The 15,056-nt window shown below is 44.7% G+C and overlaps 1 protein-coding gene across 1 annotated transcript in view; it reads right to left on the bottom strand.

The window, feature by feature from the left end:
- Window positions 1–15,056, bottom strand: part of LOC124407719 — an 84,323-nt gene that overhangs the window by 34,191 nt on the left and 35,076 nt on the right. The window contains exons 4-6 of the mRNA XM_046884149.1: window positions 14,821–14,889; window positions 8,220–8,303; window positions 1,457–6,676 (exon numbers count right to left, since the gene is read on the bottom strand). Coding sequence (XP_046740105.1) covers window positions 1,457–6,676; window positions 8,220–8,303; window positions 14,821–14,889 — 5,373 coding nt within the window. The remainder of the gene's footprint in view (window positions 1–1,456; window positions 6,677–8,219; window positions 8,304–14,820; window positions 14,890–15,056) is intronic.

Here is a 15,056-nt window from a genome sequence, read left to right as displayed (position 1 = left end):
TTGCGTCGCGACGTCTGCAACGTCGGTGTTGCAACGCTCAGAAATAGCCGAATTCAAAGACGACGACGACGACGACGGTGGCGGCAGCGTAGCCGTTTCGTAGGTTATACGGAGTCTGCTGTGACGTCGGTTTGTTGGCCTATTTTTTTACCTACCTTCAGAGGTTTAATTTTAGTCGAAAACTTTGCGTTATGAATCAGCATTCTAAACGAGCGGTAATTTTAAAATCACCAACAGTTACATGAAAATAAACTGAAACTGTTTTTTTTTTTTTTTTTTTTTTTTTATATGTATTCTTTTTTTTTCTTCTTCTTTTCATTTTTACACACAGGTATATGTGAATAAAACAGTGCAGTTGCCTAGCTACGATGATATCATCAAGGAAAAAGTTTCACATCCATTGCGCAATTCGAACGCAGGAAGCTTTAGCTTCTTTACTGCCTTGAGATGTAAACGAAATAAAATTTTGAAGAATGACATATTTATATATGTTTTTGTAGATGTATATATATACATATCTAATCTTGGAAAATGTGAATGAAGGAAACCGGGCTTCTAACGAAACGAAACAAACTTGACGCCGTATCTCCGTCGTTGATTTTTCCACAAACTTAATTAGCGCAAAGTGCAGCGTTACGTTAAGTATGTATAGTAATTATGCGTTCGGGATATAATTGCGTTCTTCGCTCTTTCGTACGATTCTTTTTCTTCTTCTTCTTTTTCTTCTACCTAAGCTCGTATTCTTTAACCTGCCTATTATGCGACTACCGCGAGTGGCCCAGACGTTGAAAAATAAACGTGAAATTTATAAATAGTGTACATAGTATTTTTAGTCTTATTCTTAGCCGAGGAGACGAGACAATATTCATGTGTACCGAAAAAGTGATTAGACGCTTATTAACGGCAAGCTGATGCTGGATTAATTAGGAGAAGAAGCTCAAGACACGTGCTTTGCACCCTCAATAGGGCGGAGTAAATCTTTTCGCTCCTTGCAGTCTTGAGCTTCCGGTTGGAAGCTCGAAACTTAAAATTACACTCACGGTAAATTCGGTTGGAGTGTGAAAGAGGTTCATGAGTTTGGGATAGAAGATTAAAAGAGTATTTTCAAATTTAAAGTACTTTAAAGTCGGATCAATAAATTCGACCACCCTAGTAACGATTGACAGACGTTGTTACACAGACAGACATCAACGTTAGACAAATTAAGTATGAATTTGTTAATAAAGCTCGCCAGTGAAAAAAGCCGTTGTTAAATTCTAAACATAAGAAAAAAAAGAAAAAAAAAAAAAAATCTTAGCGCTAAACGTCCAACGAAATAAGTAAATCTACGATATACGTATACACGGGGGGGCTTGATTAAACAGAACGAGATATCGAAAAACACGATAAAACAGTAAACGAACTGCGGAACACTAAAGAGCAAACGGCAATCCTCTCTCACACGACACGGACTCACCATCAGCGTCCTCCTGGGAGGCTAGCCTCAGGAATTCCTGAAGATGTTTAGGCAACTTCTTGATATCGATCACCTCGTCGCCGTCGATCACGTATCGGCTCGGTGTCTGATCGGCCCTGACCCTAGCTTCGCCGAAGTAACCTTCGGCCTCGGACTCGCTCTCGTCAAGCTTGATGCCAAATTTATCGAGTCTATTTTTCGCCCGTTCTATAAACTCGTTCTCTATGCTTCCGCCCCGAGCCCGATTCCCGCGTTCCTCATCCCGCCTGGGCAGCTCTTTGTGGGAGCTTATCTTGACGACTTTGTGCTGCTTGCGTTCTTCCCGTTCCTGAACCTTGTTCACGTATTCGTTGTACATCTGTTCCCGAAACTTTTCACCACTCGTTGGTATCGCCGAAATCGCGGACTTGGGCCGGTCCGTTTTCCCTGCGTTCTGCAGCCGCGGTTGAACCCTCTCAACCACGTTCCCCGACCTCTTTGACAGGACGAATCTCTCCTCCCTGCTTTCGGAGCTCCTGGACTCTTCTTCGGACCTGCACCCGTTCTCGTTTGAAGTCTTCTTCGAGGCCTCAATGTGTCCCTCCTTCTTCACGAACTCCGACTTGTCCCGAGACACGTTCTTCGATTCTTCGTGCCAGCTGTCCTTGTGCATGTAACCATTCTGGTCCTCCCGACGCTCCTTGGACATCCAGGAGTCCGAACCGGAAGCCGACTGGTGATCGGTCAAGTTCACCGAAGGTCCGCCAATAACACTGTGGGGTCTCGGCTTCATCCTGTCCACCTGCTGGACCACCTCCTCAAACGCCTTCTGCTCCTCTTCCTCGGCGATAATCACGTTTTTCAGTTGATCCTCGAGTTCCTCAATGTAGCTCAGCTGTCTATCGAAGTATTCCTGAGGCAGTGAGAACCTCCGGCGATCGTCCATCTGCCGTTTCATATCAGACTGAAGCTGCTTCAGGTTATCCATGATCTCAATGGCGGTAAGTTTCTTCACCTTGTCAGCCTCCGGATGTCGCCGTTTCTCCAGATGACTTCGCGGTGGTGTTTGATCGAATATACTCGTGGTATCGATGCAGGATCGGTCGACATTAACGGTCCTCTTCACCTTCGGCGGTACTTCCGGCTTGTCGTTTATCAGAGCCGAGTTCACGTTATGCTTGGCATCGTTTTTCCGTGGCACCGGCGTCTTCCTCTCAAACTCAAAGTTCGTAGTCGCCGATTTATCGATGATGGCACTGTTGCAGGATATCGGGTTCTTGCTGAACGGTGTAACCGGCCGATCACGTGGTTTGTCTACATGTTCGATCAGCGCACTGTTAACGTGATGAACCTGGTCTCCTCCTCCAGACTTCCTTACCGTTCCTGGATTTGTCGGTTCGGAGTTTTTCACCGTGGTCACGCTGCTCGTCGTTCTGTGTTCGACGTGCTCCTCTCTGATGATCTTAACCGCGTTTTCACACTCGCTGAAATTCCGTTCGGACGAACGTGGCACGTTGTTAACCGCGTTCTTGTTTACTGCCTGCTGATCGCCGGCGCTACAAGCCGCGGGCTTATTATCAGTGGTTTCATGTTTACGCCTGGCTCTGGATTCCTCTATTAATAAATTACCACTCATCTTCGGGGCGTTATTCGTATCATCGACCGAGTTTCGTCTCGCCAAGTTTAGCCAATCGGAAAGTCGCGTTGCCCTCAGCCTCTCCTGACTTTCTTCCAAAGAAGGTACGCGTGTCATCGTCTTGCCCGGTGCACTAGACGCTGGACTCTTCTGACCCACGAAGGACCCGTTGCACTTGGCTCCGTAGTAATTGTATATCGCGTCTCTATTCCTCGGCACTATCGTCTCCTTTCCACGAGCTCCTGGACTGGCCACTGAGTTTTCCTTTATAATTTCCAACAGCCGATTGCCCGGCATCGGAATGTGCCAATCCCCACTCCAGCGCGTCGAGCAACCATCATTCCTCCCATCATTCACACCCACAGACTCAGAAGTCGAGCCAACAGTTTCGTTTTCACTGCGCACCTCGATGACGCTCTGCTTCATCACGCTCTTTCCATCCCTCTTATCCTCCTCGTGGTAGCTTCGACGTTCTACAAACTTTCTATGAAGGTCAAGCAAGTTATCGGCACTCACGTGACTGCCTTTCGTCGTCTGCTGAGACGGCGAGAGACAGACGAAAACCTGAGGGTTCTCCCTGGTTTGAACTCCGATCCAACTTCGCGGTCTCCGTTTGTCCATGTCCTCCGACGTCGGATCCTGGGCAGTTTTCGCGTCAGGAACCTTGGGAAGCGTTTCCACGTCCTTCGCTTCGTTCACGGTGTCGTGAATAGTCTGCAAGTTCTTAAATATGTTGAACTTCGGAAGTGTTATCTCGTTGATGATATGTTCACCGTACGGTAGCGAGAGAATCTTCCTGATGCACAAGTCCTTCAGTAGATCCGGTTTCGCGTCGATTAACCCTTCAGATCCTTCGACGTTCTTCTCAAACTGATCCGTCTGATAAAACTCCTCGACGGGAGAATACGGTATCGGCTGCGGAGAGTCCTGATCGTCCTTCGCCGCGTCTTTGGGGTCCTGGTCCTCCTTGAGAAGCTTCAACTTCCGCTTTAATTGAGGCGAATTGTTGGCAATAGTATCTGGATTCTCCTCGTCGCGAAGTACGGAGTTGATGTCAGTCAGCGATGACCTCTCAGGGTTGTACTTTGCCGTGCTCAGAGAAGCAGTGCTGCTCGACGAGTCCTGCTGAGTAAGAAATTCGGTAGGACTAAGAGCGCTCGACGTGCACAACGCCGGTTCAAACTCATGTACCTCACTATTATTCCCACGCTTATCCGGCGCCGCTTCTGCAGTCTGCAGGTTATTCTTAGCCTCAAGTTGGGCAGCATCCACCGACGCGTCGATACGATCCGTCGTTACGGTTTGCGGTTTTTTTCCACCTCTTTTACCGCCAGAAACTCCCTCGAATTCACCCCCCGATTCGATGACTCCGGTACCAACACCCTCCTCCGCCCGATGAAGGTCCTCATGTGAATGACTTTCACCCGACGAACGTCCGCCGTTCTCCCGCGTCGTCGAATGACTCGAGTTTGGCAATACCTTAGGAATTCCGTCACCTCGCTCATGCGCCGTTTCGGGGGTGGCGTCACCGCCGTCGGACCGTTGAGTAACCTCGCAAGCAATATTCTCGGAGTTTCGTGAAGCCTCGTTGCAATCACTCTCGCTCGACGCCCTTGAACTGGGTTCCATGAGCTCGTCGATGATGTCCCTTATATTCTTCGGCAGCACACCGAGATCAAACCCCTCAAGGAACCCCTGCACGTCCTGATACGTGGTGTTCCGTTGCGTCAGAACCGTCAGCAGCGTTTTTATGAAGTCCACGGTGTTCTGCTCTGTCTTCACGTTCGACTGGCACACCCGGACCTTGTTTCTACCCGTCGTCGATTGCAGATTGCATGTACTCCGTGTCAAGTTCACGTTCTCGTATATCGAGTCGGCGATGCAATCCTGGGAATGCCCGGCGTCGTGATCCTGCGATTTCGGGACCGGCGGTCGTTCCGGGATCACGATCATCTCGTCCTCTTCAGCAAAGTGTACACTTTTCCTTCGCGCCGGTGGTATCGGCGGTACTTTCGGAGCGGAATCAACGCCGAAGGGCAGTGGTGGAACCGCAGGTAAGTTCTCCGGGTAATCGACTTCCGGTGGAGTTAACGGCCGCTGAGGAGCCGCTTCCGCGTCGCTGTTGAAACTTGACGATCTCTTCGGCGGGTTTGGTGCTCGTCTGGTTTCAGCGTCCGGTTCGTTTACCCGGTTACCAGATGTCGTAACAGTCGGAGACTTTGGCGCAGGATTTTTCAGGTCCTCTACAACCGGCAATTCCCGAACGATAGCGGTAACCTTGACGACTTCCGGTCGCTTGAACTCTACGTTCTCGTAAACATTCTCGCTCTCCTTGGCCGTCGGCGAGTCTGGGCCGTCATTGAGGAAGACGATCTCAGGAGCATCGATCTTCACTCTAGTCTGACCCTCCCGGAATTCCTCGGTATTTTCCCTCTGCCTTCGCTCCTCTCGCCTATACTTGCTTATCTCCTCGTTAATGAAGTCTCTGATATGCTGCTCGTCGTCTTCCGATAGTTTTTCACCCTCCTCCTGTATTATACCGAGGAACCTGTTCGCCGCCTGGGTCTGTGCGAAGTAAGATTCGAGGATCGCCCTCTTTCTCGCCTTCTTCGCGGCTTTACTTTCCGCCATCGTCTTTTCGTCCTCGGCACGCTGGCAATCGTCCCTGGCCTCTTCCGGCGAAGAGGGTAGATTCAGACCTTCTATGAAGCACCTCAGCTTCTCCTCGACGTCCTTCGACATCGGTGGTTCAAGTTTAGGGAGCTCTTCCTCCTCGGCGGTGATCGGATCTGGTTCCTCAACACCCTCCGCATCCTGTTTGAGACCGTCGTAGTACTTCTCGAGGCTCATATGCTCCTCGACACCATTCACCGTCTCAACTTCCGGGCTCTTTTCTATCTGAACAATTTCACCGACGGGTTCCTTTTCGACGTCAGATTCCGCCTCTATAACGACGACCCTGCTGTTATCGGGCTCGATGTCGCTGTCACTGACCTCGTGGATGTCGAGGCTGTTGTTCTTCGCGAGTAGGGTCAGGGCGAAGCTGCGATCACCGAGGGTGTTCACCCTCGACGTCACGGCCGAGGAGAGCGGCTCGATCGGCTCGACGACCGTCATGACGGGCTCGACACCCTTCGTTATCCCCGTCTCGAGGATCCCAACGCCGGGAATGTGGTCGACCTTGGCCTCGCAGGGCGTGTTTTGGATGGTGGTGATCTCGCATATCCTGGTCCCCGTGTCCAGTGATCGCTTCTCGATTCGGTACCGATTCTTCGGCTTCCTCGTAGAGAAATTGAGGCTCTCGTATACCACGTCATCCTTCTCCGAGTCGACGTTCTCCGACGTCGATCTACCGTTCGTCGTCGTGACTTCTGATTCATCTTCGCCGTCTGGCTTTTCGTCGATAATTGTTTCGTGCGTTATAGGCGGAGCTACATCTGCGGAGGCTTCGATGTTCGAGGTGCATTTACTCCCATTCGACGTTTGGTACCGTTTACGGTTTCTGTTTCTACGGTTCTTCCGCGATCGCGAGTTGTTCGGCATTCTGCCGTAAGCTTCTTCCGCGTCTGTTGCGTAATCCAATTCCTCAAAATGATCCTCTATTCCTAGAGATTGCACATACAGCACCGGGTGAACGCGTTTTATTTATCAATTATAATCGACCGAACGACTGGCGGAAGCAGGCTGATTTTTTTTTTTTTGTTTATTTTTTGCAAAAGATGACGGAAGCTTGATTAAATTCTTAAATCTATGGTCACTCGGTAGAAAAATTCATTATGTAACACACTTTTATGTATACCTCGCGTGTCCATTTCTGATCCCATGATATTATCATCTATTCACGACGTCGAAAATAAGATAAAGAAAGTAAAATGTACACACTATTGGTAATAAGATTTATATCAAGAATTACGATCGAGTTTCCGGTAATTTTAATTAGAGTTTCGTTAGATTAATCATGAATGAGTACGTAATCGATGTAAAGATGAGGCGATAACACGTCACACTATTGCGCGATCAGGATGAATAATGAACACGAGATCGTATAACAATTCATATTATTTATATAGTATAATGTGTATAGTTTAGGTATGTAATGCAGAAAATATTCACAAGCCACAGTTATTATAATTTCCACAAGCTAGTATAACGAGTCACATTTATTAATATACGATCATGCCTCCGGCCACTCCGGTTTGAATCTAAACTTATCTCAGCTGTACGCGAGAGAGCGATAAAGTAAAACAATGCGATGAAGATGAGGATTGAAGTAAAAACGAAGAGTAAAAAACGCACTGAAAATCGTTGAAGAAAAAATAGAACCACAACAAACCGTCGTAAATCACTTAAGGAAAAAGAGAGAGAAAGAGAGATCAGGTGGGAGGGAAAAATGTGTCCGCCATTCGCACACTGCCGCCAGCTACGACGAAGTCAGGCAAGTAACTGTCAAAACGTGTGTGTAAAATTCACCAGCGCGAACGCACCTTCGGTTGATAAGAAACGATAAGAAAGAGAGCACGAGCAGCGTGTCTTGGAGAAACTGAGATGACAGCTGCGACCGTATCACCAATACAGGTGAAGATATATATACATATATATACGATTAGAATATACTATATATACTACGTACACTGTTGGCCTTACTCCTCGTGTGCAGGCTAACATTGGTCGGCTTTATTGGTCGCGAGATTAAAGTTAAGTAGGTAAGTAACAGGTATGTACTCCGGATTTTTCAGGAACCACGTGACCTAAGGAGAGTCATCGGTTCAACCTGTTGTAGGTAGATGTCGATAACATATGTTGTGTCTGGCAATCAACCTGCGTGCGTGTGTGTGTGTGTTTTACGTTGGCAAACATTTGAGCAGCCGTGTTATCGCTTCGTGTATTATACGTAGGTATGAGGTATAAGGTCTGGTATATATATATGCATGGGTGTAATTTAGGAGGTAAAAAAGGATCCCGTTGTTGTTGTTATTATTGGCGTCATGCAGTCTTCGTGCATCGATAAGTTTTATATTACAGCGAGAGAATGAAGGGCGCAGATGAGATGATTTTAGTCCAGTTTTATTCATGTCAAGGAAAACTTGTTAGATCTATTTGCAATAGTTTTTCGTGCATGTTATAATCAAGTCAAAGGATGAAACTTACTTTTGACGTCACCGTTGCTGTGATTCGTCGATGTGTTCAGGCCACCGTTTTCGTTGACGTATACTTTGTCATTTTTCGTATCATCTGAAACATCGGAAAACGGAAATTGCACGAGTTTAATAAGACTGCCATGATCGATTATGCAGATTATTATACTAATAGCAATGCAGACTGAATCTCAATTTTCGTCATTTATTTCTTATCGCAAAAAGCTTTGATTCCTTTTCTTAGTTTTCTCGGTAATCGTTCAACACTTTTTTTTTCAAATTAGACAGAAAATTATATTCTTGCCCGAAGAAGAATTTCGCGAATATTTTCGAATAACGCGATACGTTCGAAGTTGGATTTTCGGCTCACCTGACGAAACAGTTGACAGTTGACCACGCAAACGTCACTGGATCACTGAAACGCAGGCTGAAATCGACACAATTTGCACCAATTCGTGCCGGAGATGAAAGAAACGAATTCCACACAATATTCCACGTATGTTTAAAAAAAATTGTAATCCCGATGGCCCAATGTTACGCGTTTGAAGCCGACCCACCGAGTACCGAGTGTGGAAATGCACGCAAACCGAGGTGAGCTTTCCGCCGTGATTTTAGCCGCATCCCCACCCATGAGGCCCTCCGATCACGCATCGCGACATTTCCAAGCCCCACTTCCTTCCGTGTCTCTATATTCATCCCTCTTCGTCCGTTTTCCCCTCTCGATTCCTCCCGCTACCAACTCGCCTCATTACGCCAGCGTGCCTGATCACACCGAACGATATGTAATATTTTTTTTTTATTCTTTTTTTATCACACATATGTATGTATTAGTAAAAACACATATATACGTGGATAAAGAACGGGCGTTGCTGTATACGAGCGAGAGGAAAATCGGAACAGATGTAATCGACATTCGCGATTTCGTTGAACTTTATTTTTAGGTCAATTTCGATAACATCGTTCCACAACATCGCAAGCTAATCGAAAAAACTAATTTTCTTAAATTAATTCAAGATACTACGATCTATGACCAAGAACTTCGTGTACACGTCATCTCAATTTTCAATCAACAATAATAGGTCAGAGATCATCAATCAACCGTAACGTTAATCACTCTTTTTCAACCGATTTTATACCCTTCGGAAACTAGTATTACCTGTATTTTTCATGTATAATAATAATTATTCAGTTCCTTCTGTATCGAGGATAAAAAAAAACAGACTTATACATTTTTTTTTTCTAGAACAAAGGTGCGCAGATGAGAGATTCCAATTAGTTCTCGCAAAAGCGTTTCTCGAGACGAGTACAAGAAAGAGGTCTGAAAGTAAAGTCTAGCAATTTGGTAAGAAAAATTTAAATTTTCTTCTCTAATTATAGAAGATATTCCAATCGAGCGTAACAAAACGCAGAATTAGGTCGTGGGGTTGGATTGGATTACATAATTGCATTACGCACAGACGCGTATCATTCTCCTTAAATCCAAACGCGTTACACATTTGACCGTGGCGCTAAAATGGGAGCGGGACGAAAACGAGAGAGGAAGGGGGATGGGCGGGGAAGGGAAGGGAAGCGAAGGGGGGGGGGGGGGGGGAGGGTGAAAAAAGGGGCCCGGTGATGCGACCATGCGGAAGATGGATGACGACTTGCGGAAGCGAGGGCTTGGCGGATTTGGCCCGTGACGACGCACCCATCTGCATGACGGTGTCCCATGGGGCCCCATACGAGTCGATGGGATACTCGGTGTAAAATGCTTTTATTGATATACCGACGTGTCCAAGCGTTTAACTCGCCGCGATCGGCCCTTCGCACGCATTCGTTGCCTATAACGCATAATCGCTTTTCTACAATGGGCGAATTACACAACGAATTGAAATTTGGGTGGGAAATGGGTTTCCCAATTTTTTAGATCTTTCTTTCTTTATTTGTTTATTTGTTTTTTTTTTTTCTTGACTATTTCATTTTTCTTGTCTTTGCATCAAATCACAGTGAATCAAGCTTCTTACAAACTTATTCGAGATCGTTATTATTGTTTGAGTATATCGTGTATCGATCACGTCATTTTGGCGATCTATTCTTGGTGTTTTTTTTCATTATTAGTATTGGTTGAGTAATTTGTATCTAATGTCCGGTGTTCAATTGTCGAGTATTTTGGAACTATGCTGAGTCAAATTGTGCAAGATTCTCGAAACGATGATTATTGTTACCAATTTGTTCTTTATTGAAAAATGAAATGAAAATCAAAACTGGCCTTACTGAAAAATTTCCTCAATTCAAGATAGTGTTTTAAAATCAATTGAAAGATCAATCAAAAACAAAATTTATTTTAAATCGTAATATTTTACGTCGAATGAACGAATCTAAACACGAATTCATCCGAATGAAATTTGATTCAATCATCAAGAAGAAAAAAAAAACAATGAAATGTTTGCAACTGAGGTGAGATTATCGCAAAATTTACGCACTAATTAAGTTCAGGATATGAGAAAATTCCTGAGTCATTGGAGTAGCGTCAGTTGTGTTGTCACCTGATCCATTTCGACAGAGGGATCCTTTGTGAAACAAACTCGGATGCCATCCGAGTGACTTGATCGATAAAGGAACAATTTCCTGTATCGTTTCAAACGGCTGAATCGTAGGTAGGCAACGAGCATAGAACGCGACAGAAAATACCAACAAGAGGAGCAACAACAACAGCAACAACAACAACGGAGATAGCTATTTCCGGGAAGCATTGTTCAACCGAGAATAGTATATAAATGCGCGCATCTCCGTAGGCAGAACGCTTTGATGAGCTTGACCGGTTGTCAGTCTGCGAGGTTTGGTGTGTCCTTTAGTCATTACTCTCCATTAATCACTCGCTGCTGTATTATTTCATCCGCGAAAGAAGGTGCGGCCGAGCTAATACTTCGTAAGAATATATTCACCGTGTCATAAGGATGAGTTGCGAGAAAATGAGGGGTAAAAGGATAAGAGAAGAGGAATAAATTGATCCGTGCAATTTTCTACTTCAGATCGACTGTCAAAAAATTCCTTCTTCCTAATATCTCAATTTTTATTATGAACTCACATCGCAGTACGTGAATGAAATTTTCATTTTCAAAACAATCAAAGGACTTCATCAACTTTTTCAAAATTTTTCGAGAACAGTAATTTTATCTATACTCCAAACCGAATCTCAGGATGATCGTTTCTCCCTGAACCAGCATCCGAGTACAAAAACGTACCTATCAATGTTCTGACATCCAACGGGCGCAGAATTTCGTTAAATAAATCGAGATTCGTGACCGCGATGAGATCGTCGATACTCATTGACTTTTTGACGGCAAACGCCTTGTTCAGATCCTCAGCTTCTCGTTGAACGTTCCACAGACTATCGACAACGATTCTCTCGCGTTCGTTATCCTGTTCCTTTTGTTCTTCCTCCAGGACTTTGAATCGTACAGACTTGCCCTCTCGTTTAGGGTTCGAGGATCGTTTTGATGTATCGTATAGATTTCTCTTGAGAATCGATTCGTTGTTACCAAACAAGTTGATCCTGGCTCTTTCGATTTTAACCTGTTCCTGTATCATTTCGTCCAACGGTTCTAGGCAAAATTCGCTCGATATGCCAACGGTGTTCATTTTTCTGAAATCCAAGGTGCTCAGTTTGCTCTCGAAGCTGCGGTTCACGTCGTTCGTTTTCTCATCTTCCGGCACGGCGATCGTGTTCATCCGTTCAAAATCCTGTGCGTTAAGTCTATCCTTAGCATAATCACTCTCGTCCTTGTGATAATCCTTGAATCGGGGCGGCGGGTCGATGAAAAATCTGAGAGCCTCCAAGTGCCTGTAATATTCAGCTTCGAGATCATCCGCCTTCCCGTCTTTCCGCGCGGAACTTCCGCCGACCGTCTCTTCCGATCTCCGATTATCCAAAATCTTGATCCTCTCGATATGCTCCGGCGATAGAGGTTCGAGATAAAATTTACTCGATTCGTCGCTGGATCTTTTCCAAGATTTATCATTCAGGTCGCTGTATAATGAAACTCCCCCGGATTTTTCCTCCCTTAGCAAGTCGCGTTTCTTCACCCTTCGTCGAGTTTCAACGAGTTTCGCCTTCGGCTTAGACTTCCTCGATTTCCACGGAGCTGCGAGAGCCCTAAATACTCTTGGCAGCGATCTTTTCGAAGGGAAAGACGTCTTCTTCGGGGAGTTCATAACAGGTCGCTTTGTTATGATCAACGGATTTGCGATCTCGGTTGAGCCGAGACGCCGCGACGATCCTGGCTGATCCTGATCGACGCTTGATAAGCACCGAGAACATGCGAGCAGCTTCATTTCTTCCACGCAAATTTCAGGTTTAATATTTCGCTCTTTTCTCTGATCGAAATTTTCATTACTGTTCAATAATTGCACGACGTTTAATCAACTGTTTAAATTTCACAAACAATTTCATTTCCCACCTCCCGGCTTTATTGTCTATGGATTTAGCTGTCGCTCGATCAGGCTCAATGTCAAATTCTACCGTTGACTAATTACCGTCCTCAATAAATGTCCATGAGGATAACCGAGACGTCAAGGGGGGAACGGAGCGCAGGTTTTCTTTCATTTATCGTTTAGTTTAGATTTATACTTGAAATCATGTTTCATCAAACTTTGTCAATTATTTAATTTATCACCAAAGTTTGCGCACCGCAATTCGGTTCGCGACTCATCAATAATTAAAACACGTCCCGAAGTTTTACGTTGCGTTGTGATGTTCCATGATTCAACACGTGGTTTGCCATATTCTTTCTATGTATACATATATGTACGTATATATATATGTATATATGTGTATATACAAACCCACATGCGTGAAACAAAAAGTATTAAATTACATTTGAACGTCACCAAGCGTAATCAATAATTAAAACAATCCAAGGGTGAAACATTAATGAAAGAAAATTTCACTTGTAAATGAGAAAAAAAAAGGAACTCGATCAATTACATATTAACTATTCATGTATTCACAGCACAAACTCCATTCGGTACGTCACAATTATTATGAAGTAAAACGTCACGTGTTTGAAACACACGTGTTGCTTGATCGATTCCTCTCTTTCGAATCCGTTTGAAATTCCAAGTGTGAAGAGTGAAGAGAAGATTCGTCACCACGAATAAACGAGATCGGTCCGACGATCGGTACGTCAAGAAGGCGAAAAGGATCGAATGAACGATGCGCGGGTCTTCGTGAAAGTAAAAGAAGTTCGTAAGAACGATCGCTTTGGCCGGTAGTCAGAGAACGTCTAGTGTAAGCGAGAAAGGGTGCGCCAAGAGTACGATGGGAAACCACGAGTCCGTGACGTCGGGTAATTTCGTTTCTGAGATATCCGATCGTCCCAAGTTCGTGTGGGCATTAGAAGAGAGAAGGAAGCACAACAAAGCCGGCCCAATTGGCAGCCGCCTATAGGACCCAGACAAAGTTTCGGGCCCAGCGTCGAAAGTCCGCCGATCACCGATCACCGATCAGAGATCCTCATTTGCTAGTTGCGAGGCATTCCGCTCTGTAATTTGGCAATTTTAAGCGTGGGCTGTTCTCTTCGTCGTCGCCTTGCCTTTTTCGGGGAGACTGCAGGTTTCTATTTATTTATTTATTTTTGCTTGTTTGTCTTGTTATTTATTTTCTCAAACCATTAGGCAAGTCTTGCAGGACGGCAATCGGCGCCAATCGTAATTTTGTGCCTATTGAGAAATTGGTTAGAATTTTTACCAGACTTAAATCGTCTCGTAAATTGCAACATTTTTGAACAGATTTATTTTGCAGAAAAATTTTACCCTGATATACGAACTTATTATTATCCTGTCAAGTGCAACGTGTTTAGGATGATCTAGCCGCTGAATTTTTGGACCGCGAAAAACAGAAACGTAAAAAATCTCCGCGATGGAATCCAAACTCTTTGTATTCGAATAACAGAATAAGTAATCACTGGAAAACGACCCACGTAAACGTTGAATGGTCGCATTATCGAATGGTCGAGTTGAAAGGAGCCGTGCTTAGAATAGGATTATAATTGAATCCTACGATCCGCCTGTAATGAACAGTCGTAACTTGATTTCAATTATTTCAGCACAATCAAGCTGAGCTGGCCAATAACAGAATCTGCAACCTACAACCGATGGAATGAATCGAAAGTGTTTTATCATCGAAATGCCTGAGCGATTTTTGGGCCTGATAGATTTTCGACTTTATCTAAATTGTCACGGGAGTTACGTGACCCTAATATAATCCGTCAGACGGAATAATACAGAAGACGTTGAGTTAGAGGAAACCAGAAATAAAGAGGCCCGACGATCGGCGTAATTTATTCAAAATCGGTTCAACCTAACTCTTCTACCTCTCGCGAAATTCGGGTTATCGAAGGAAAAGGGCCTCTGTCTGAATAAATATCGGCTTTCGATTACCGCCGAGTTTCGCTCGAGTTCAACACTCTAACTCGCGTTTAAGGAAACGTACCTGGACTATAATCGGATGATGGGATTGCTAATTCAACCTCTGACTGCTCTCCTAATTCGTTTCAGCCATAAGGTTATACAGTTCGAATCGCGAATTTTCGCACTGCAGATACTCGTATGGAAAATTTATTAACGTCACTCACCCGATCCGTTGGTCTTGACTTCCGATGTCAGTAGCTTGGTGTTTGAACTGATTGTCTTGGTCGTGATCCCTGGAATACAAAATTTCGAAATATTACGTTTTGTGAACATCGAATTATTCATCGGTGTGATTTGGTCGGTTCAATGAGATGAAAAAATTTTTCTGACATTAATTTTTATTGATAAATTTAAAGAAATGTGTGACAGAAAAAAACCCGTCATGATAATCATAATAATC

This window comes from Diprion similis, chromosome 1 (assembly GCF_021155765.1).
Source record: "Diprion similis isolate iyDipSimi1 chromosome 1, iyDipSimi1.1, whole genome shotgun sequence".
Taxonomy (NCBI): domain Eukaryota; kingdom Metazoa; phylum Arthropoda; class Insecta; order Hymenoptera; family Diprionidae; genus Diprion; species Diprion similis.
The sequence above is the reverse complement of the archived record's forward strand: the minus strand, read 5'-3'. Positions and strand labels throughout refer to the sequence as shown.